This window comes from Maniola hyperantus, chromosome 6 (assembly GCF_902806685.2).
Source record: "Maniola hyperantus chromosome 6, iAphHyp1.2, whole genome shotgun sequence".
Taxonomy (NCBI): Eukaryota; Metazoa; Arthropoda; class Insecta; order Lepidoptera; family Nymphalidae; genus Maniola; species Maniola hyperantus.
Window position 1 is genome coordinate 8,178,868 of NC_048541.1, and position 24,342 is coordinate 8,203,209.

Below are 24,342 nucleotides of genomic sequence, written 5' to 3' on the forward strand. Positions count from 1 at the left end.
CATGGATTAATGAAAGGACAAAACACAATACATGCTGTAACATCGATCTTATCATTCTCTTTATCTTTTTAACGAATGTTTTATTTTTGCAACAGGATTGCGCTTCTCAACGATCGTGCCTGGTGGAAACTTGTCGTTCGATCAAAAAAATCGATATAATAAATTATATCGTTTTTTTTAGAAAATTAAATAATGGTTTTATGAATTAGATGAATTACTAACGTTTTCACGGACTCGGCAAGCCAATTACTTCGTAACGAACATAAAAATAAGGTTTTATGAGATTTGCATTGTTATCAGCTGAAGCACAAAGTTTTTCATTAAATATACATTTTGAAAGAGCTACCAATACAGAGTAGGTAATAAATATTTATTCAGCACTGTCAATACCTACTTTTACTAATAATTCAAGTTTAAATAGCCATGCGTTAGAAAATGTTAGAAGAGTTTTCAGCATTGGGGATTTAACAACCACAAATGTTTTGTTTTTATAAGTCTTGCACACGTATTAGTCTTTACCATGCAGTATTAACATTGACTTGCATTTAATAAATTTTATTTTTATACTTACATCTGAATCAAACGAAGTTAATTTACTAAATAGAAGGTTCCTTTTCTGATTCAACATGTCTTTGAATATCTCTGTCGTACTTTGCGATTCCGTTGGATCCATTTCTGGGTAATTTACAACTGGCACATCTAAACAAAAATAAAGAATGTAACTTATCTATTCCACATTACATGTATATAAATATAAATAAAGGTTTTAAACCAATTTTAAGTATGTTGAGGCTTCTATCCTCCATTCCGAATCTGAGGAAATATCTATCAAACAGCCGTTTGATAATAAAAATTATGTAGCCCCAAGTTAATACTAGCTTTTAAAATTTTTCCTTAACACAAACATATAAGGTTGAATTTTGCAATTTTAATGAGAAATAATGAGTAATACCGAACTCAGTTTGACGGAAATTACAAGAGTTAATCCCAATCATTTGAAAAAACTTGCATATAATGATTTTAAAGTAATCTATAATACGGTAAAATAGTTGTATACGAGTGTTTAAATGTACCTGACTGGGAGCTTTTTCTAGAAGAAGGTGATGATGATGGAGTTTCTAAATCTTGCCGTCCGTAATGTTCCGATAGCGCAGAGCCCGCCATCCCACCATGTTCTAACCCTGCGACCTCTTTACTCCAATAGTGCGTGTGCGCCATCTCCGCTAGTTGGAATACGGAAGCCATACCACCGAGCCCAAAGTTGGAATACGTGTGTTCCAAGCCGTGGACAACGGATTGGAGGACTTTTAGCATTCCTTTCCATACTGGTTTATTGATGAACTGTATGAAAAAATATACTTCAAAAAACCGACTTCAAACGCCACTAAGTATAGAAATAATTTTTGTATGTATATACCTATCCTGAAAACGGGCGAGCATTGCGCGTCCGTTTCGCTGTTTCATTTAGTGAATTTTTTGATTTTTAAGTAGGGTTTTTGAAAAGCTTTTTTAAGCTTTTTTGTGTAAATATTATCACATCACAATCACTGAACTCCCGGCTTACGAGTGCAGTATCCTATAGCAACAGTATTGATGAGCTGGAATCTGGAGTCCAATGATTGTCTGTATATTATGATGCCATATGAATACATAATGAATGATCACAATAGTTCCTAAACCCGCATCACTTCGAATGCAATTCCCTGCAGCATTAGTATTGAGGAGTTGAAATCAGAATTTTTTATCGAAACAACTCGTAAGCTGCCTCTATCGATCGAAACACGCAAATTTGTTCAGAAATCTCGGAAAAATCAGTACCTATACATTACTTACTTATTTATATTAAGCCGAAATTAAGACCGCTTAGGCCGAAGCCAAAACTTCGGCTTTTGAATTATTAACATGTTTTTTTGTTGAATTATATGTATTTGAGTGTTTTTAGACTTATTGAGTTACACTTTTCAAATCAACTCAAGTTTAATTCAAATTGAACTCTAGTGCAGCTCGAATTCATCTCGAAGTCAACTACTCTATTAACTCTCCTCAACAATATTTCAACTCTCTCGTGTTTAATTCGTGTTCGTCACATGTTCAAATGACTGTTTAATTTAATATGTTCAACGCGTATGCAAAGCGTGTTCAACGCATGTTCATTTAAAACATCTATAAAGTAAATATTTAAAATTAAAACTTACAGCGTCATCTACTTTATCGTTAGGTGACGTCCTTCTGTTGAAATTCCTATTTAATTTGCTGAGCACCATGTTTCTGTACGATTCATCTTCCATGAGTTTCTTTAAGCGGTTCAATTTTAGCCATCCAACGCCTTCGCCTTCGAGAACATGTTGTATCAACTGTAAAAATCAATCGATTTTATGATCCAAAGCGAAAAATGTTCCGCACTAATCTTGTCAAATTTTGGCACAGTAATTTTGACAAGACAGACAAAAATTACTGTGCCACTCATAGTTTTCACGGTTCACCTAAAGCCGGGGACGAAGTAGCGGGCCTAGCGGCTAGTATACTCACGTCATTGAGGAAGGCCTGGTTCTCGCTGTTGGCGGAGCGCGTGGTGGGCGGCGGCGTGGGCGGCGTGGGCGAGGCGTGGCGGATGAGCGGCGAGCGCTGCACCAGGCCGCGCGCGCCCTGCGAGAACGGCCCAAACGTCGCCGCCGTCGGAGCCGCCACGGGCGTTTCTGTGGCCTTCACTTGCTTTCCTAACCGCGATTAAAGAACAAATATAAGCTTTTTGTGAGTCAAAAATTCGTAGAAGGTATTTTCGATGATAAGATACGGCACAATATGTGGTGTTGGGTGTTCGCCTTTGTCCAAGTCATGAATAAACCTACGATTTAATTTGAAAGTTTAACACCTTGTTAAATAGTACTACACTTGTATAATGCAGTTTTAGCTGTAAATATGTAAGATTGTGTAACTAACTCGCACCCACTCTGCGCGCTCAAATAGGTAGTACTTGGAAGGTTTGTTCGTATTTCTACGTGTTTGCATGAGCCAAATTCGTACGGAAGTGCATCCAAAATGCGTTTAGCCTTAAGGTAAAAAAGAAAACTGAGATCTGCACTTCTCTGTACAGTTCTCAGTTATTTTTACACTACTTAATTGAACAGTTAAAATTGCGCAAAAGTGGCCCGCTTTATACGCATATTTCACGTTATTAGATACAGGTTTATTTTTCTTCGTAACGAAGTTTTGTTTAAATCGCTCCGCTCCACATTGCTCGTTTGCATTTCGAAGATCGATTTGTTGTTTTATAGTCGAATCTACTTTATCGCCACTAGGTACCAAGAAACAATAAAACATACTTGTTCATCTTATTTCGTAAATGCCGTGATGCCGTGTGACATAATAATAGGATAGCAAAATTTTAGAACGTTAAGCGTTTATCAGATAGGTACCTTTTGATCCAAAGAAGTCACTGAACATGCTGGACGTGGACGCAGCAAGACCGTTCAAGTCAGAACTGATGTTAGAGAAAAAGTCTCGATGAGTAGTAGCCAATAAGTTAGTCGTCTGTAACGCAGTTGAGTCCCTCCTGGCGTTTTGACCCGCAGCTCCGTCTTGGCTCTCGCCCTTTACATATTGTGAAAAATCTATTTTAGAATTATTATCAACTAACATTCTTGGTAATTATTTTTTTCCTTAAAGTAGGTATACTTTTTAGGCTCCAAAATAGTATAACATTAGTCGTTATTGAATAATTAGTAAAATGTGCAGAATCGGCAGAAAGATTTGCGTAATTGAAAATCATCTGTCATTCAAACAATATTATTATTGGTTAGTTGAAAATGGGTTTGGTTTGATGGAGTTCCTGGCAATACAAATTTAAAAGTGCAATACCTTTAATAGTCCTTTCTTTGCAGCAGCTTCTTTGGCGCTCTTCGTCAGATCTCCAAAAGTAGATTTACTAACATACGAGAGGTCTTCGAAGGTGTTTTTGCTTACAGCAGTAGCTGTTTTGCTCGCTTCGAGAGCCGATTTAGATGCTTCTTGCACACTCTTTGATGCTTCCTCTGCAGCTTTCTTAGCATGAAGCGTAAGCTGAGAAGAATTTTAGATGTTTATTTTAGATGTTTATACATGTTTAGAATAGGAGGACTGAAGTTATATATTTGACACTTTTGAAATTTTATGTAATTACAATAATGTAGCGATTGGCTGCGATATTACGTACTTAATTGACAATGCAGTCTACGGTGTGATTAATGAATTTAAAACTGTAAATTTATTGGATATTTTTCTACAGGGATTTTTATCATAGACATTAGAGTGAACTAACTAACTGGCCTGTCCACAAAGACTTTTGACGCAGTTCAAACAAATGTGAAACCCGTTTAGCTCATACAAATGCAAGTGTTTAACGTTGTTTTAAAGCTTGTATAAGTTTTTGTGGCCATACCATATTTGTCTACTATTTATTATTATTCAAGTCATAAAATGTTATAAATTTTTGAAAAATAAACTAATTTAAACTTGACTTACTAGGTACTAATTAACCTATATCGTAATTTCAGTGTATTTTTGCACAACAAATAGAGCACTACAATGGTTTAATGATATCGAATGGTTCCTTTTTCTCTATAAGTGGAGTGAAGCTAGGTTTTAAAATGCAAATACTACAACTAGGCAAGTAACTTATATTTATTAGATAACAACACTGGGTGCCTTAACTATTGATACTTATTTTTAAAACGAACGTGAATGTACAACTTAGCAGCGTGTAATAGTCTATACTATCGACCGTTACGTGGATATTATGTATTTTTGTTCTAGGTGTTCTATGTGTGACTTCTACTCTCGTGTTTGCACCAAATAATAGCGGGTACCTTGTCGAAAGGCGCAAAAATATTCTTTTCCTCCCCTTGGGCAACTTTTCCTTTCTTCAAGGTTTCGGAATAAAATAAATTACAGAGTAGTATCGTTAACTTAATATTATATTAATAACAAATTACCCATTTAATTTGAATCTTGTCATGTTAATGTTGTTAGTGATTGAATAAATAAAATAAATTTAAAATGTAAATTCATGATGAATGTCACTCGTTCATGTACGTAATCCTAATAAATCTGTATATATTTATGTTTTTAGTTAAATAGGTGTACCCCAAAACTTTGAACTGCGATTTCGATTTAATTTCAACTACAATTTTTAATGACCATATTTTTGCAAGTAATTAGTAAAAAAAAAACAAACCTTAAAATGTTTCAATTAAAGTTTGAAATACGCTTAATTTTTAATTGGAGTTTTAGAAATTGGAGAGATAATAGTTTAGAACTTTAGATATATCTTGTAAAATAGTCTTGAATGGAGAAAACTAACCTTGTCCATATGAGCCAGTAATCCTTCCTGACTGCTCTGCCTTGTAGTCTCTCGTACCAGTTCTTTTGCTTGTGCAGCAAATTGTTCCAAAAGGGACGTCTGAGACGCCTGTCTCGATACACCGGTATTTGAACCCTAAAAGTAAAGATAATACCTATAATAATCTATATAGACAAAATATTTACAATATAATCCCTGAACTGAGCTAGGCTAACTGAGCTTTTAATTTTATAGCTATAGCTACAAAATTAGAAGAGGTGGTTCACTGTTCACTCATCCGCTCTCCTAGTCCTGCACTCATAAAAATATAACACACAAGTCGGGTGTTATATGTTAGCCTTTTATTTCATAAATTAATATTTGAGGCTATTTGACTAAAATAAAGAAAATACAAAGTCTTCATTTGACTTAAATTTAAATATAAAAAAATATATAAGTCTTGATTTGAATAAATTCAGTATAAACATTTTTACTAGTCATGATACTAAAATCATAACGTCTATAAATAAGATCTTTTGGCGGGATTAACGCTCAGTCTTGCGCTGTCAGTATTGACGCATTTTTAATATCGGTCCACGACCGTAAATTTACGAATTACCTAATAAAGTGAATAATCAATACTTGCTAAACAAGTAAACGAAATAAAGTCACGGTAAATAATTAATAGTGCTCGAGAGAAATAAAAGTTTTACTAAACGGGCTATGTATGTCTATCATTTCATCGAGGAAGCTGGCTACGATGTTTACATATATTTGTGACACAACGTGTGTCGTGACGGCCAAAAACGACGGCTGGCGTCGGGTTTTATCTCGGTCAGAATAGACGGCACGGAGGTGAGCTAGTCACAGGTCTCTCAGAGAGGTACAAACACCCCAATATGGGATTTTCTCTTAATTTTTTTTAGGTTTTACTCAAAACTCTGTTATGTACTTAAATTTTTAGTTTGTCGACGCCTGTTATTCTGAACATGCTGCTCGAAAGCAAGCACAAGCTTTTTACATTATAAAGAAGCCGCGATGCTACACTTTGTACCTAGTATTCTACAAAAAATTACCTCGATATGGTACACTCCTGCACTACCGCATGCTGCTCAAGGCGGCAAAATTAATGTTACCATTATTGTAGCATGCCGCAAGGTCGCATGTCGATGCCGCTCCATCGTAAAACGGCCTTGTGTCTTGGAAATTTACCAGAGCAACTGGATATTTTATTGTCTTAAATACGACTATACGAATCGTGTCTGATTTTAAAAAATGCGCTCAAATTTAAATAGCTAGCTCGTTACTACTACTTGGAGCAGAAGAAAGGCTACGTGTGCTATAATATAATACAAGTTTGAATACCACCAAATGCAAGTACCTTGGGTCATAAGCTGTCTGATTCGTGCTAGAGGTTGCCGCTTTCCGTGTCCTGGACAACCCACAACCCGACTACAGTCACCGAGTGCTCAGCTAAACTGCAGCTAAATAATGCAAGTACCTTAGGTCGCGGGCTGTGCGGTGACGGCTGCGGCGAGCGCGGGCGCCGCGACGCCACGGTGGTCGGCGTCGTGGTCGAGTTAGAGTCCGCCTCGCACCCGAGGCTGCCGCTGTCCGTGTCCTGGACATCCCACACCCCCACTACAGTCACTGAGTGCTCAGCTAAACTGCAGCTACATAATGCAAGTACCTTGGGTCGCGGGCTGTGCGGTGACGGCTGCGGCGGGTGCGGCGAGCGCGGGCGCCGCGACGCCACGGTGGTCGGCGTCGTGGTCGAGTTAGAGTCCGCCTCGCATCCGAGGCTGCCGCTGTCCGTGTCCTGGACATCCCACACCCCCACTACAGTCACTGAGTGCTCAGCTAAACTGCAGCTACATAATGCAAGTACCTTGGGTCGCGGGCTGTGCGGTGACGGCTGCGGCGGGTGCGGCGAGCGCGGGCGCCGCGACGCCACGGTAGCCGGCGTCGTGGTCGAGTTGGAGTCCGACTCGCGTCCGAGGCTGCCGCTGTCCGTGTCCTGGACACCCCACACCCCACTACAGTCACCGAGTGCTCAGCTAAACTCAAACTGCAGCTAATCGATTTGTTCAAACTGCCTACTAACTACAGTAGAATTTTCATTTAAAGCATTTAGACAAGAGCAAATTATAAGATAGCTTCGCGTGTTTCTAGCATTATAATTAAAGTAAACTACCAAACACGAGTAAAATTCCTACAGAGTGGAAGCTATACAGCTTAAGTAAATTACCATAGTGTTGATGAAATAAGTCAATTAACACACATTTAGGTAATGAAGTGTTTAACAGTCAAATATGCCTAACATTTGTACTGGAAGACAGACAACAAGAGAAAAATAGCTTTGTCATAGTCATTTGTAATTGTTATTATTCCTTTAGTGTGTGTCAAATTCGACTAATCATCATTACTATTCATACATATACAATATTGCTATAATATATCGTAAGTGATCGCCTCATTATCCATGATGTCAACCCTAACACAATGGGGCTCCACAGGCAAAACTGATCGCAGAGGGTGCCATAAGAGGTCCAGCCAATGTAAGCTGTCATCTTCATAGTTCCTTACTTAGACTAAGGAGGTTTCTTAAGTTACATGACAATTTTTTTTAATATGGCGTTTGATAGCTCAGTATAGCCGGTTCCACAGCTGATACTACCTCCATGGCCGGTTCGCGCGATGCGCCATGCGCCACCTGTCGGGATCAATTGGCAGTGTGGATCCCCATAGGTATAAATGGACGTTAGCAAGCTTCTGCTCTGTAGGGGATTTTACTCATGTGCTTTAATTACACTCTTCTTCACAGGTGCCGGCTGGGTGTCGGCCGCGTCCGGCCGGTCCATTGCGCCGGGCACGTCGTCGTCGGACAGGTCGCTGTGCTCCGAGCTGGACGCGGACGGCGACGGCGACGTGGACACGCGCCCCTCTCTGCGAGGCTCTTCTTCTTCTCCGAACATGAGGAACGACGGAGGAGTGTATACCTGTATTCAATCAAACAATTTGTTTAGACCAGTCGATTACGACCAATTTTAATTTATTTATTATAGATGGAGATTGACCACGATCACACCTAATGGGAAGTGATGATGTGGCCTAAGATTCATTCAATTCAAGATAAGACCAAATTCATTTCTACGTTCCCTTATCCGAAAGATACCAACGGGAGTTGTTATCTTTCGGATACGGATATTTAAATGCTAAAAAATAGGGTCCCCCCCTATTTTTAGCATTTAAATTTAATAATGTTAAATATACGTATTTATTTATTCATTAAAGCGTAAAAGTAAATTACAATAGATGGGTAAAACTTAGACCAAAAACTTTTATCATTAACATACCGTTTTCGGATCTAATGAAGATGATAGCGTCATTGGAACTTGCACTACTGCGTTATACGTCTCCCCGACCACGTGTTGTTGATGAGGATTGCCTCCTGTACATTCATAAATAGTAGTTTATCAAACGGTTTGCATAACAAAGGTTATTAAAACAACGAGTGTAGGTTTAAAAAACGCACCGCCAGGCAAGTTTTTTAACAGTATTAAACGAGTGTTTTAATACCTAATTATGTAAAGTTTCACACACAACTAAATGTAAACTCATATCTTAAAATGCAAAATCTTGGCATAAACATAATATTTTGTCATAACTCTTATGCTTTTCTTGATAAATATTATAGGAAAAAAAACATTGTAGTTTTTACTACTATCAAGTAAAATCCTTCACAGTATTTAGTAGTTTTAGTACCTACTGAATATGTACATTTTCCGCCACAATAAATTTTTTATCAACAAAAATACAGTAGGTATATAATTAATTATTTAAATTCAATATGGCGTCCACCGCGCATGCGTGTGCCACGGACAATATACGAAACGAAACGGCCAAGGGCGACGCGCGGATTTTCCGCCAACCAGAGCCGTGAAAAGGTCGAAGTGTGTTTTAATGGGAAAAAATATTTTAAAGCATTATTTTGCAACATTTTTCAAACAAAACAGTGTTATAATGTTTTTTTTATATATATTATAGACTAGCTGACCCGCCCCAGCTTCGCTCGGGTGAAGTATTTCGGACTGGGAGTGTCATCGTGAAGCCGTTGCTTGATACCTAAAATATCAATTCACTATCAGAAATTCTAAAATCCCCACGATTTAGGACTTTAGTACTTTGCAGCATCAGGATTGAGGAGTTAGGATCCGAAGTTCAATGATGTAGCCTATGCTTGGTACCTAAATTAATTTTGCATCATCCGCAGTTACTGAAACATTATAGTTTAGGAGTGCTGTACCCTACATCATCAGGGTTGAGGAGTTGGGACTTGAAGTCTGAGAATAAAGTCGTTGCTTGGTACCTACAATATGAATTCACTTTGAACATTTCCTGAATTTTTATAACTCAGGCGGGCAGTAACCCTGCAGCATCAGGATTAAGGAGTTGAATCCAGAATTTTTTATGTGACCACCACGAAAACTTTTTTGTTGATTTAAAAAGAAAATGCAAATCAGTCCAGAAACCTCGAAAAAATCGATGTAGAAACCACCTCCTTTTTGACAGTCGGTTAAAAACCGGTGACCTTGAAATATTTACGGAACAATCTTTAAAATATCCCCTTTCTAACAAAAAAAGAATGAATGAAATCGGACTACGCGTTAATGAATTACAACTCAGTATACATTTTAACTTTCATCCCCTCTCCTACGGGAACCATGCTGAATTTCGGGATAAGAAGTATCCTATATTCTTCCTCATAGTATGACCTCAAATCGTACCAAGTTTCATTGGAATCCATTCAGTAGTTTCAGCGTGATGCGCGGCCGTGATACAGACAGACAGACAGACAAAAATGAAAAAATTACAGTTTTGGGTTCAGTATCGATTATAGAGTGCCCTCGAAAAAAAAATTTCAAAATATCTTCAATGTACAGAATTTGACCTGTTACAGTTTTATTATAAGTATTGATTGATGATTAATAAGTAGCCGCATTGAATATTATAATACCTGGTGATAAATCGGATGAAGCCATCTCGGAAACGAAATCACTTAAAGACGAATACGAGGAGCTAGTACTCTCCGCCGCTTCGGAATCTGAGCCGCTTTCATCTGCAAATAGATTTTTTTATAGTAGGTACAAACTAAAAAAAAGAATAATCATGACTAATATTCCCCTTTCCACTCCAACTAAGCGTAAAGCTTGTGCTAGGTGTAGGTACGATAATAGGGCAACGGTTGGGATTCGAACCGCCGACCTTTCGGATTTCAGTCCGCTTCTTTAACAATTAAGCTATTGAAGCTTAATGACACTAATGTGCTATTTTACTTAGTCGAGATAGACGTTTTCCATTTCGTTTTTAATTTGGAACTACCGAAATGTCTTGAAACCATCTCCAACTATATCGAACTACTCGCAATCACCCGAAGCATCTTAAATAAGTTACAACCAAATAGCAAAAACTTTCTTCACTAAATGTTACTACTGTTACTAATTACTGAGATTTTATAAAATTAATTTCACCTGTAGGCTGATTTTCGTGTCTCTGAAGTTGTCGCAATGCGCCATTCAACGAGCTGCCGTCGTCCCAAACAGCGAACCGAATCGGTTGGAGCTGGTCTGCGAACCACTTAGGCTTATCTCCTATTTGCCGCGGGTCAAATACACCGGTTTGTACGCGTAGGAACGCTACATTACTTGGTGTTAGCGACCACTCTGCTAAAAACTCGACCGCCTACAAAAACAAGTAAAAGTTTGATACAAACAGTTTTTTTTTTCACAAATAGCTCAAAAGTAAAGTAAAGGTTACTTTTAGTAAAAACTCACTTGCGTTCGGGCAAATTTGTACAAAAAGGAGCTATTTCTCGGCCTCGATCTCAAAAAGCTGTTGATCTGAAACGCCACTACAGGCCGTGGATAAAGACGTAATGTGCGAGTGTGTTCCATGAAATTGGCCAATATGTTCTGAGAGTTGAAAAATCGCACCTAAAATGAAAAAGTGCATTATTATATCACATATTTACCTAGTTTATGAGGTACAAATACCTAATAGAAATAGAGCGCTTCAGAAAATGATAAATTCAATACCATCATATTGTATTTTGTCAAAAAAATATATACCTATCTATAAATAAATACAGAATACCATTATAAATCTATTTACATATACATCAACATCAAAAACACGGGCGGCTATTATTAACCCGCCGGTTTGTTTCGATCTTTTAGGACACACTTCTAGGATAACTTAGGTCAAGACCTCTGATTATACTCTATCCGCGGAAAGAAGTTGGTATAGTGCTAGAAAGGAAGTTAAAATTATGACAGTGCATAATCAATATATTTTTGAAAATTTACTGTACGTACATAAAAACATAAATAAATTAAAAAAAAAGTGACTGTCATAATATAAATACTAGAAATAAAAATAAACTTGTAATGCCCGCCTCTAGGCTCAGTAAAGTTAGCAATTCATTTGCTCGTAATTCCATACGTTTCTATAATAAGCTTCCAGAAGACATATTGGAGATGTCTCTCAACAAGTTCAAAGTGTTCATAAAACGTAAACTAATTGAAAAATCCTATTACAATGTAAAGGATTATTTAAATGATAAGCAAGCTTGGGAATGAGTTGCTTAACGGCTTTGTGATAGTTCTAATAAGTTTCAATAATTTTGTAAAGTGGTGATAATAAAAAGAATACCCGGCTGAGTTTGTTGTGGGCTCTTCTCAGACCTGGGCGCGTTTGGAACCCTCGTAGCTTTAGTTTTAAGTTTGCGTTAAATTATCACCACTATATCTTACAAATCTAACACCATACCAGACCATCAATAAGCGTAATTTATTACCTATTTTGAATAAATCATTTGACTTTGACTTTGACTTTGCCCTCTCTCTATTACGTAATCCCATACAAATGATACAGGCAAAAATCTCAGTGGGCGTTAACCATTTTAAGACACCAACCAATCACAAACATATTTTCAAAAAAGACATTCGAAATTCAATTCTATAATGTTTTCAAAAAACATTCGAAATTCAATTAGAAAACATACCTTCGTTTGCGATTGTTTAGTGACTCAAAACGGTTAACGCCCACTGATATTTTGCTTGAGATTTATGCTCACCATAGCTACTCTAGTGGCGATATCCACGGAGTCCACGTCGTTGCCATATATGAGCGGGTTGAAGGGCTGCGGGGAAGAGTGCGGCGAGTGCGGAGGCTGCGGCGACGCGAGCGACAGCCGCTGCGTGTGCGCACTGCCCACGGACACACGGCGACTTTCCGGCGTGCTATGTGAGCCCTCCCTGAATGTTGCCGGTTGCACTCTAAATCGATTACAATGCCAAATCAGTAGTTCGATAAAATTACGAGTATATTTTCACGATACAGCAAGACCGATTTCAACTATACTTTAAAAACTTTTCGGCCAGTCACATAGTGTAAACGTAAAAGGCGCAATACTATCTCTATGGGCGCACTTGCACAAGGACGGACGCTTAAACTGTGGATTAAGTCAATTTTTTGATGCTGTCACTTTGGCATCCGCATTAAGCTCTTTTCAAAAAATTCATACTTAATATTATAAATGAGAAAGTGTGTCTATCTGTTAATGTTCTAAAAATACGTTTAATAAATGCTTATCTCATATTATTATTGTGTTATTTTTTTCGCAAATGGTACGAGTATTTTCCTCGGTGATATAGCTGTCTTAGTTTTGGGTGAACTTAAATCGTCACCCGCAACAGAAGACACTGCTTTATCCCCTTGGTTAATAATCTACTATTATTCATTTCATAATCATGATACGTACATTTGAACGTTTCATTTTACTTTACGTCATAACGATTGAAAAACTAAAACGATGGTAGCGACATCCTTCAGTTCACAGATAAATTGGTATGTTTTTCGTTTATTTTAATCGTCTCTAATTTTAAGATCGTGCCAAGATATAGCGCGTGCAAGCTGCGCGGCATTAGTCAATAGTCAGTGATGACCGTAAAATATTTGCAACGAGAAGCAACTGATGTAGATTGAGGAAAGTGACAAAATATATGGTGCCATTTTTAATGGTGCATGGCTAAAGATAGATTTTTCAGATAATTATTTAAATATAATAATATCTATATTCAATATAAAGAAAGAACACTATTTCATATTTGATAACTTTCCCCTAATATTTGAGTCAGTAGTAGTATCCATATTTCCACCCATACGAATATTATTAAAATTCGAAAGTGTGTGTTTGTTATTCCTTCACGCCTCACTGATCAACCGATTTTAACTAAATGCTACCTGAAGAAGAACATACAACACTTTTTAATGCGGAAAACAAGGAATTCCATTTAGGATTTTAAAAAACTAAATTAACGTGATCGCATATAAAAAATTCAATATTTGATTTATCTTACTTAAGAGTCGCTCCTCCAACACTGTCTCTTCTTGAAGGCATTAGGGGCGCCTTCGCCTGCTCAGCTGAATTGGTGGTTAGGCTGTTTAGGGCCTGGTTAAAAAGTACATAAATATTATATCAATACTGTTTTCTTCACTACATACTTTACACTTTACACTTGAAATTACTCAGTAAGGTAATGGAGAGATCTTTTTAGGATTCCAAATGGAAGTCGTAAAAAGGGAACCTTCAACTTCGTCGGCTTGCGTGAGTCTGGCTTGCACTTGGCCGTTTTTTTTATATCAAGTGAACCAACTTCGAGTTTTTAGTTTGACTGAGTAATTTCATATGTAAATATGTAATACTTTAGAGCGAATCACTACTGGCGCGTACTTGTACTATTTGTAAACTTTACCGTCTCAAATACTGGCAAATATTATTTATTAGAAACTTAAGGTACTACATACATTCCTCTAAATACTACCTACTTAAAGTTTCAACATAATTTGTAATATTTGTAAATGTAGCCTAAATTTCAAATTTTACTCCTTTTGTAAAACAACAAGTAAGTAAGTAAGTAAGTAAGTAAGTTTTGTAGTAAGGTAACAAATAATTAGACTTATTTAAAAAAAAAAATCTTATAAATATTTTAAAATATACATAATAATAAATTTAACTTTTATCGTGATAATTTCGTACGGACTATATTTAATTTAGGCCAATTTTGAAGGCTCTTCAACTTTGTCAATTCAGTGTGTCATGTATTTGTGTTGTAATCAAAAATTTGGTTGGTTGGTACATATGGCTATTAAATAACGAGACCCGCTCCTAAAGAAGAAGAAGGAATGCCCCAAAGCCCAAACGCCAGCGGCCGACAGCTGTTCAATGTGAATCTCTCTTTCGAATTCGAATGCAGCACTTCTTGCTTCAGTAAACAAACCTGTATCGTCGTAGCCTTCGAGTTCGTTCACATAAGAGTCGTTTTTTGTTTCGCTGGAAAAATGTTAAGATCATATTTCAGATGAACCTTTGAAATACCGCTAATGCAACTTATAAATTATAATTCATTGAAATAAGTATATATGGCAATGAATGTTTATCATGTGCATGTGTTTTTGAGTGTTTCAAGCGTTTTTAAGATGGCCGAGAAGATGTAGAAAATTATTCACACCTTCCACGTCAAAGACACTACAATATCGAAAAACCGGCCAAGTGCGAGTCAGACTCGCGCACTCGAGGGTTCCGTACTCGGATTTCTTTTTTCGATTGCACGATAAATCAAAAACTATTAGGCATAAAAAATAATAAAAATCTGTTTTAGAATGTACACGTAAAGCCCTTTCATATGATACCTACTTGATTTAGTGATCTTATTTTGAAAATTGAAAATGCTAATTATTTAATCATGAACACGTTTTAATTTTTTTAGATGTAACAACAAAATGGTTTTCGGATTTTTTCCTTTACTTGTTTTATAAGACCTACCTACCTGCCAAATTTCATGATATTAGGTCAACGGGAATCACCCTACAGGTTTTCTTGACAGACGCGTTCAGACAGACGGAAAGACAACGAAGTGATAAGGGTTCCTTTTTTTTCTTTTGAGGTACTGAACCCTAAAAAACGGTAATCTGGTTCGATCTGACATCGGTAAGTGTTCATGCGAATGCTGAAACTATAGGAATTGATACATAAAGAAAGTGTACAGTACATAACAATCTTAACAACAGGTACTCCACCAAGACAATGCACCGGTTCATTCCGTATTGTCCGTCACGAGGTTTCTAGCCGAGTAAAGCATCCCAGAGTGTTAGACTATCCGCTTTATTCCCTAGATCTAGCGTTGTGCGATTACTATCTGTTTCCTGAGGTGTAATTTGCATTAAAAAGATCAAGATTTGAGTCCGTTGAAGCGGTGAAATAGAAAGCAACACGCATCCTGAAGGAGCTGACAGAAGAAGACTTCCAGCACAATTTCAAACAATAGAAGATTCACATCGAGCGTTCTGGGATAAATGGGGGGTGTATAATATTAAAGGTCATATATGTATGAAAGGTTGATATAAGAAAATAATATGTTTAACAGCGTCAATCTCGTTATTTAATAGCCACAAATGCTTATTAAGTTAAATATTTTTTATTCCTAGCTGTCTGGCTTAATAACTACTTATTCTTACGTCCAAATCAATTGTAGATGTTTAGGTATGTTTAAATGCAGTATGCACACAAAATCAAAACATAAGCTTTTTGGTAAAATTATTATAGTCAGGTCGTTACACCATCGTTTCCGATACAAACAACCGATAGATACGCAACAAACAAAATATACTTACAGCACTCGGCAGGAAATATTGTATATCGACCTTCAGAAAGAGCTATAACAGTTTCGTAGAGCGTTGTCATTGTCGTTGAGACCGACAAAACGTCATATAGGTATGAGTGACGACGACGACCTCCCTGGCGCAGTGGTAAGCGCTGTGGTCTTATTAGTGGGAGGTCCCGGGTTCGATTCCTGGCAGGGATTTGGAATTTTATAATTTCTAAATTTCTGGTCTGGTCTGGTGGGAGGCTTCGGCCGTGACTAGTTACCACCCTACCGGCAAAGCCGTGCCGCCAAGCGATTTAGCGTTCCGGTACGATGCCGTGTAGAAACCAAAGGGGCATGGGTTTATTAAAAACTGCCATACCCCTTCCAGGTTAGCCCGCTTCCATCTTAGACTGCATCGTCACTTACCACCAGGTGAGATTGCAGTCAAGGGCTAACTTGTATCTGAATAATAATAATAAAAAAGTGACAGAGACAATGCTCTACAAAGCCGAAATCTCATTCTAAAGGTCGATATATAATGTTTCTTGCTTTTATGATATATATAAAAATAAATGAACAAAAAAATTGTTATGGGAGTTCATAATATTTTTTGCATGCTATATATATTATATTAAAATTTTATCCATGGTTATATTCATGCTGCATATCAGTTTATTTTCTAGGTTATTTATCCGATAAAATGTTATCGAAACACTTGGCTCCGTGGGTTTTAGCTGTCATGGCATCGCATAAATAAATATTTTTGCACATCCACAAAATATACATGCTAAATGTTGCAAATAAAACCATGACTGAAACTGTGTAATATTATATGCAAATAATTTGTATAGACTTGATTATCCCTGCGACTTCGTCCGCGTTCATTTAGATTTTTTATAAGTCTCGTGGGAACACTTTGATTTTCAATTTTTGGGATAAAAAAGCCAAGTCAAGCCAAGGTTTTTAAAATTCCCGTAGTTTTTAAAATTTATTTTCCGGGATAAAACGTACCCTATGCCCATCTCCGGGGTGCAAGCTATCTCTTTACCAAATTTCGTCAAAATTGGTTAAAGGATGGGTCGTGAAAAGATAAAAGACAGACAAACATACTTTCGCATTTATGATATAAGTACGTATGGATTTATGATCTTAAAAAATATATTTTATTTCGTAATGGTATTTACATGATTATATTTCGTGTGTATATCTATTAGATGATGCTCCTTACAATCATTTCAGTCAAGTTTTTATTTTATATGCCCCCTCTTAGAGATTAAATGAACTATGTAAGTATATGTATCTGATTTGGGACGAATTGGGTTTACTGCGTTATCGAGTATTCAAAAGAAATTTCAACTGTTTTTGTGTGATTTCTAAAAGGTTGGCACATGTTTTTTTTAATGCTGGCACAAAACTATTCAAAATTTGTGATTAAATAGTCAAATTGTGCAACGTAAAAGGAATATTATATATTTACACCAGTTCCGGCGGTTCCCATGACTTGCATAGCCTAGCGAAGTAGGAAAAAGTGAGTAGAATGTTAGTGAAATGGAAATTTGTAGATTTAGGACAGTAAGGTAACAGACTTTAGTGTGAATGTGGATAAGACATCCAAGTGACTAGAGTAGGCAAGGTTTTATTCTTCAAAATCAATTATAATTATTTAGAGTGAAAACTTCAATTTTAGGCGCATTGGGCGATACTAGTAAAAATTTCAAGGTCGCATCACCGACATGCTTCTGTTATGTTAATAGTGTTCGGAGTGCCAATAGATGTAAAAACAACACCAATGGTAACGGTTTTAATTTACAAATTATGAAATTTTAATTATTGATACTAAAGTTAATTTGAAAATCTAAAAAAAACACTATTATTTCATAGTTTTTAGTTTTCACTCCTGCCGGCAATCCCCACTGCTCCCATTTTTTTTATTTTTACGATACTTTTTGAACTTACTTACTATTTGAACGTTCTACATTTTGAAGTATAAAATACTGCCTAAATAAAACATACATATCATGAATATATGTATTGCAGAAAGAACACACACTTAACGTTTGTTACGAAATTAGATAGATCTAATAAATGATCGTGTAAAAAGATGTGTTTATGTGATAAATTAAAAACACCTGCCACAGTTAGCAACACTGAAAGATAAGATTGCGCACGAGTCGCGTGCATTAGAAGTAAAATAGGTGATGACAATAAAATTAAATCCCAAATTTGCAAACATTTTTGCTATACCTACCTGTTTCAAATGGTTTCTCAGGACTGAGCTCTCCGGTTCTGGCAGAGGCGGTAACTCGTGGTCGGTACCAGTAGGACACGTAAGTTTCGTTGCATCCAAATCTACGAGCCAAATGTCGTCTGGAAACCTGCAAATAATATAGGACAAAACTGTTTACAATTTCTAAATAAAAACAGTTTGACCGTGTCGTTTTTATAATATGTTGATGGTGCATCTAAGGTTTGTTAAATCAATGTAGTAAACACCACCTGACAAGGCATGCCTTATTGGTTGTTAAAGTTAACTAACTTGCAAGCTATGCTCAGCCAAAATGACTCTTACCAGTCAGACCCAAGGTATATTTGACGACAAAAAAGAATATAATAATATAAAATAGAGAATTAAATTAAGTAACTAAAATAACTATTGAAACTATACCTGAAGTTCTTTTTGTATGTGAGAAAAGTAGCCGGGATCCCGATGAGGAATGGAGTGGGTGCCAGGAGGAGTTGTTCGGCGCAGTTCATACAGCTAGGCAGCAGCGGTATGGCGGGGAACATGTACTCGAGCGGGTACAGCATCGACACGAGTGCCATTACCGACATCGACAGGGCATTGTAGTCGCGTGACTGTACTACCACCTTGTTTTCTAACATGATCAGTGTTAGAACTTTCAAGCACGTGTCTACTCCTAAAATATAATTTATTTACCGTTAGAAATATGTACATACAATACGCGGCAGAGAGTAATATACGTCGGCCATTAGAGTGACATTTCAGCTTTGTAGAACTTTATCTCTGTCACTCCTATAAGACGTTTTGTCGGTCTCATCGAACGGAGACAATGCTCTACAAATTTGCTATCTCCTTCTAAAAGTAGATATAAGTACATTACTTTTTGCCGCGTAGGTACTGTAATGTATTATTGATGATTATAATTTCATATTCAAGGTATTAAAACAAATGTCAGCTGTTTGATAAATGAAATTTAAACTTGTCGCAAATAGAACGGATAGGATTGAATTCCCCTGCTTCTAACACGACTGCCCATCTTTAGGGTTCATGTATGTATGTGAGTTTTTTATTCCACCATAACTTCAAAATACCTGTACAGATTTGAATGTATGGGGTATCGTTACAAGCCTCACATCATGCCGAGTGTCATGACTAGGTACAATTTTTTTGGGGTTTTTTATTTATTTTACTTATTACTTGTGGACTGATGTAATGTGTCATAAAATTTATGAGGCGCTCTCGAATTTAATGTCAGTTACAGTTTTTGTATTATAAAAACTTACCAAGTAGTTCCAGAGGTAAATGTAAAGGGAAATCCACGAGCGTAAATCTGGTGTGATCTGGCAACGCAAATACTAGCGGTGCATGAGCAGTGGGCGATAGTACTTCGAGCTCCAGGCGCGTCTTGCCAGGCACGGGCACGGGCGCCGACAGCAGGCGGAGAATCCATGTCTCGATCTCTTTTACGTCATGAACTACTATTGTTGGCGTGTTGTCGTACGCCTGGCCCGTTAACACCGACCATACCGTATCTCTGATGAGAATAAGGAGGTTTTGATAATCCTAATCTCATATATATATAAAAGGAAAGTTGATTGACTGACTGACTGACTTACTGATTTATCAACGCAACAGCTCAAACTACTGGACAGATCGGGCTGAAATTTGGCATGTAGATACTAGATAGCTATTATGACGTAGACATCCGCTAAGAAAGGATTTTTGAAAATCCAACCCCTAAGGGGTAAAATAGGAGTTTGAAATGTGTGTGGTCCACGCGGACGTAGTCGAGGGGATAAGCTAGTAATATAATAAATGTGAAAACTTGTGTGATGTTGAGACTATAAGGACAATTTCGGGTATATATATTATGTGTTAGATGTCTTTTTATGGTTTTATAGCCTGTCTCTTTAATTTCGTACACTGCATTTATAATCAAAACGCTATTTGATTCATCATAATATTATTAAGTGATTTTTGTTCGAAATAATCACTCATCGACCTTGACAATTTTACTCATTCTCTGAGTATATCAATTCGTGGGCGTTATTAGGATGCGATAGCTCGGCTAAAACTACTCGTATATTTATATAGTTTTATAGTTATTTGATTATTTCTTTTGTTTAATAGAATTGAGGAGTTGGTGAACAAAATTTAGTAGGTAGGTACGAATTACACTTCTGATTAAAAAAATTTTTTTTCTTCAATCCGGAATAATGAATAGGAACCAAAAATTGTGCTAAAAATGAGTCCAAAGTTCGTGATTTTGAACAAAACGAGGCAATTACGTTTCTTTTCATTCAGATTTTGCTCTTCCTGTTAAATTTTGCTTGGTGCATGCAATCACACCGTTTCTTTCGCCAGCTCCTCAGTTTTATTACAGCCTGTATGGATGTATAACATGAAATATGTGTTTTTACGCACCTAAATGATTGTCTGGACGCTCCGACGCGCCTTGGACTGGAAGACTCATTGCAGGCGTCTATTAATTTTTTAAGGATAAAGAGGCACTCTCGGAATGTTGAGAAGAAAGGGTGGTGTGATAAAAGGCATATGGACGTTAAGGAATGATTCCGCACTCGCTGAAACAAAATTATGGATTTTTCATTAGTCAGTTTGTGCTAATACCTGACGTGCCAGCTTACCAGCACCTAGCATACCATTCACTGGCATTTGTAATGTGTATCACGGGCAAGACTGCATCATAACTTGGTAGTAAGTCTGATTGCAGCCAAGCCTAGTCTGTAAATTAAAAAATTAAAATAAGTAAGTTACTTGTCGTTTTCTAGTGGCGCGCGGACTAGGCGAGTGCGAGCCACCGCTCTCGGAGTCGGGCGGCGCGGGCGCCAGGCGCGGCGCCGCGCTGCAGTCCGAGTCGCTCGGCGCCACGTTGCTGCTCCTATAGTCACTGGAACATTCGCTACGCATTAGTCTACACATTACATTTCACCACACGAGAGAATAATTCTAGTGTGGCGATCGCCACATGTTGACGCGATACGAATCTAAGGCGGAAAGTAACCCACAACAATCTTACTAGTTGGCACTAAGAATCTGAATCACCCATTATGAAGCCAGAATTACAGTAGCGAAGTTTAAATCCCAGAAGACTATATACTTATAATATAAAAGTTTCAAGATAAGCGGTTGAACCAGCTGGGCGCCCACAGCATGATACCCGCTCAAAAAAAGATTTTCCTATTATACGGTAGAACCACTCCCGTACACTAGTTCGAGGTTGTGATTTGTGCATCAACTTCGAACTCGAGCACTAACCTAACCTATGCGCCGCTCAAGTGCGGACACTGGTTCAGGACATGTTAAACTGTTTTCCCAGTGTATGACGAGCAGAAGCGTCCAGGGTTGTCACGGAGCTTAAAGCGGTTAACATGATATAATAATAGCGGTAGTAGTGAATGTTCACCTGGAGAAGGCGGAGTCGGAGCTCCTCTCCATGGACTTGCGCCAGGACTCGCGCCGCAGCACGCCGCGCTCGCGCGGGCCGGGCGGCGGCGCGCGCTCCACTGCGCGGTAAAAGTTGATGCAGATCCCATAACGCGTTTTACCTGATGTTATACAGGGCTGTGAGTGTGACTTTCATAATTAACGTTAACTATGCATTCTACCTAATTGTATCATCATCATTATCATGACCATCGCCGGCTCACTATTGAGCACAGGTCTCCACTCTCCTCTCACAGTGAGAAGAGTTTGGCCATAGTCTACCTCGCTAGCCAAGTGTGGATTGGCAAACTTCACATACCATATTTTGAGAACATTATGGCGAACTCTCAGGCATGTAGGTTTCCTCCAGGTCATAATTTCTACATTAAAACCATTAAAATATTAGTTTAGTTTGTAGGTACATCTATCGGCACTCCAAGCACTTTTAACATTAGCATGTCGGTGAGGCAACCTTGAAGTTTTTACCCATGCCAAAATAAACCGCCCCTAAAGTTTTCACTTTTAAAATACTTGTAATATCCCGGCAATTTCCTCCACTTGAGCAATCTACATGCCTCAAGCAGAAGAAGCGCCGGAATAAACTGTGTGATTGCGGCACAACCCGAGAAAAGGTTCCAGTTCAGCATATTATATATCAGCATAACAATAAATAATAAATAATTTCTTTATTAAGGCAACAGAGACCCATATAATATGATAACCACATAATGTTGTGTGCCTTGATACACAAAAGCGTACAGTGCTGATTTTCAGCCAGGACCCTGAACTGAGTGACAACACGAAACTATACTATAGTTCTTGCATTTCACGAGGGCGAGTGGGTCATGCTTGTGTGTAAGTCGTATCGGTATAAGTAAGGTACAGTAAATGTGTGCGTTTGCGAGCGCTTGCTCGCGACTACTTGGCCCGACGTGCACGCACTTACGCAATGTCTGTGTACACGACGTAACCACAAGTAAAGTTCACTCGCCTTTGTGAATTGAAAGAACTATACCAACTTAAGACAGCACCAGGAAGGTCGTCGATCGTATTACAAAAGGAAAGTAACCTGAATCCTTGTCGGTGAGGGTGAAAACAAACGAGGTGGTGTCCCTCGTGGTGATGTGCGCGAGCTGTCTGCGCGGGCCCACGGACACGCAGCCCTCGGGCTGGCAGAAGTACACCATGTCCAGTGGCAGCGGGAAGTCATCGTGGTTCGTGAGAGGATAACGTCTTAGCAATTCCGGTGCCTAAATAAAACAATTTTTAGATAAAAGTTTAAAAAAACCAGTCAAGTGCGAGTCAGACTTGCGCATGAAGAGTTCCGCACGATCGTACATGATATAACACTGTTTATTTTATTTTGTGGTTTAACCACAAATTCACGGTTTTCGAATTTTTCCCCTTGACATTGCTATCATTGCCTTCATGATTTTAAAATCAACGGTTATAACGATAAAAGTTTTAGTTCCCTTTACGGGTCTTGACAGATACGACAGACAACGAAGTGATCCTATAAGGGTTCATTTTTTCCTTTTGAGGTACGGAACTCTAAAAACCAGAGTAACACACTGAGTAAAGTGTTATATTTACCTGTACCGGCGCCAACCCTTTCCCCGAGGTGTAGGGCTTAGCCCCAACAATAGTTAGATAATCCACCAACCGTGGACATAAATGTTGTTTCTGAACGTCCATACTTTTGATATGCACAACGTTACGTCACTTGAATTTCTATACATGAGTTTCCTTGTAACCATTATATTTTATACTAATATTGCTTGTCATAATTATCACTTTTCTTATATTCCTGAAACAAACTTAGTTCTGTAATAAAAATAACAAAATACCTACATACAATCCAGGCTACATAATATTTACCTCAGATAAAGGAGTAAGTAGATATACCTACCTCTAGAAATGTTTAGTTAGTAGTTACAAAATATTATCTATACCTACTAATTATAAAGGAAGGAAAGACTTGTTTGTTATCGATAAACTCTAAACTCTGGACCAATTTTAATAATTCTTTCACCATTAGAAAGCTAATTTATCCAGAAGTAACATAGGCTAGGCTATATATTATGTATACGAATTTCCAGCCAATGCACAATATTGAATAAATAGTGTTCATTGGCTGAACTGGTTCCGACATGCATTAGGCAAACTAAGTACTTCGTAAGTAGGTATATCTATATATACTCGTAATGTTCGTCTACCCTTGACCTATTTACTGGAATGACCTAATTGCAGCCTGTTTATGAAGCCGGGCTTCCCGCCACAAAGCCTTATACACAGTTTATGGACTGTATACATCGTTTATGGACTGTATAAACTGTAACAACTCTTCATATCTAGATAGATAAAAGCTTTCATGGAGCTATAAAATGAGCGCAACCGATGGTGTTTGCGTTTTAAGCTGATGAGAGAACTGTTATTGAATTTAAAAATCTAAATAAAAAATTTATAGGTTCGGATCCATAAAAAATAGATAGCTATGATTGTCTGCAACTACGACCGCTCATTTGATTTAAACTTTCGTAATGTAACCACATAAGCTGTGGACTACTAATAGATTTAGAAAAAATCTAATAATTTCCTATACCTACAGCTTTGACGGTAGATACTTATTA

General features: G+C 37.6%; 1 protein-coding gene across 10 annotated transcripts in view; it reads right to left on the minus strand.

Moving 5' to 3' along the window:
- The window catches only part of Rab3-GEF (Rab3 GDP-GTP exchange factor), a 43,783-nt gene that overhangs the window by 16,427 nt on the left and 3,014 nt on the right, over positions 1-24,342 (minus strand). For 5 of the 10 annotated variants that reach the window (XM_069498987.1, XM_069498981.1, XM_069498980.1 and 2 more), the window contains exons 2-26: positions 23,306-23,519; positions 22,782-22,962; positions 21,693-21,834; positions 21,044-21,176; positions 20,693-20,850; positions 19,552-19,802; positions 18,692-18,944; positions 18,275-18,401; positions 17,504-17,536; positions 13,738-13,829; positions 12,453-12,654; positions 11,152-11,310; positions 10,849-11,059; positions 10,335-10,436; positions 8,674-8,768; positions 8,128-8,316; positions 7,206-7,334; positions 5,339-5,473; positions 4,845-4,898; positions 3,859-4,059; positions 3,417-3,591; positions 2,530-2,717; positions 2,196-2,354; positions 1,074-1,341; positions 572-699 (exon numbers count right to left, since the gene is read on the minus strand). In XM_069498987.1, coding sequence (XP_069355088.1) covers positions 572-699; positions 1,074-1,341; positions 2,196-2,354; positions 2,530-2,717; positions 3,417-3,591; positions 3,859-4,059; positions 4,845-4,898; positions 5,339-5,473; positions 7,206-7,334; positions 8,128-8,316; positions 8,674-8,768; positions 10,335-10,436; positions 10,849-11,059; positions 11,152-11,310; positions 12,453-12,654; positions 13,738-13,829; positions 17,504-17,536; positions 18,275-18,401; positions 18,692-18,944; positions 19,552-19,802; positions 20,693-20,850; positions 21,044-21,176; positions 21,693-21,834; positions 22,782-22,962; positions 23,306-23,407 — 3,867 coding nt within the window. In that variant the 5' untranslated portion in view covers positions 23,408-23,519. The remainder of the gene's footprint in view (positions 1-571; positions 700-1,073; positions 1,342-2,195; positions 2,355-2,529; positions 2,718-3,416; positions 3,592-3,858; positions 4,060-4,844; positions 4,899-5,338; positions 5,474-7,205; positions 7,335-8,127; positions 8,317-8,673; positions 8,769-10,334; positions 10,437-10,848; positions 11,060-11,151; positions 11,311-12,452; positions 12,655-13,737; positions 13,830-17,503; positions 17,537-18,274; positions 18,402-18,691; positions 18,945-19,551; positions 19,803-20,692; positions 20,851-21,043; positions 21,177-21,692; positions 21,835-22,781; positions 22,963-23,305; positions 23,520-24,342) is intronic. The other 5 variants (XM_069498983.1, XM_069498985.1, XM_069498984.1 and 2 more) reach the window with 5 other exon arrangements.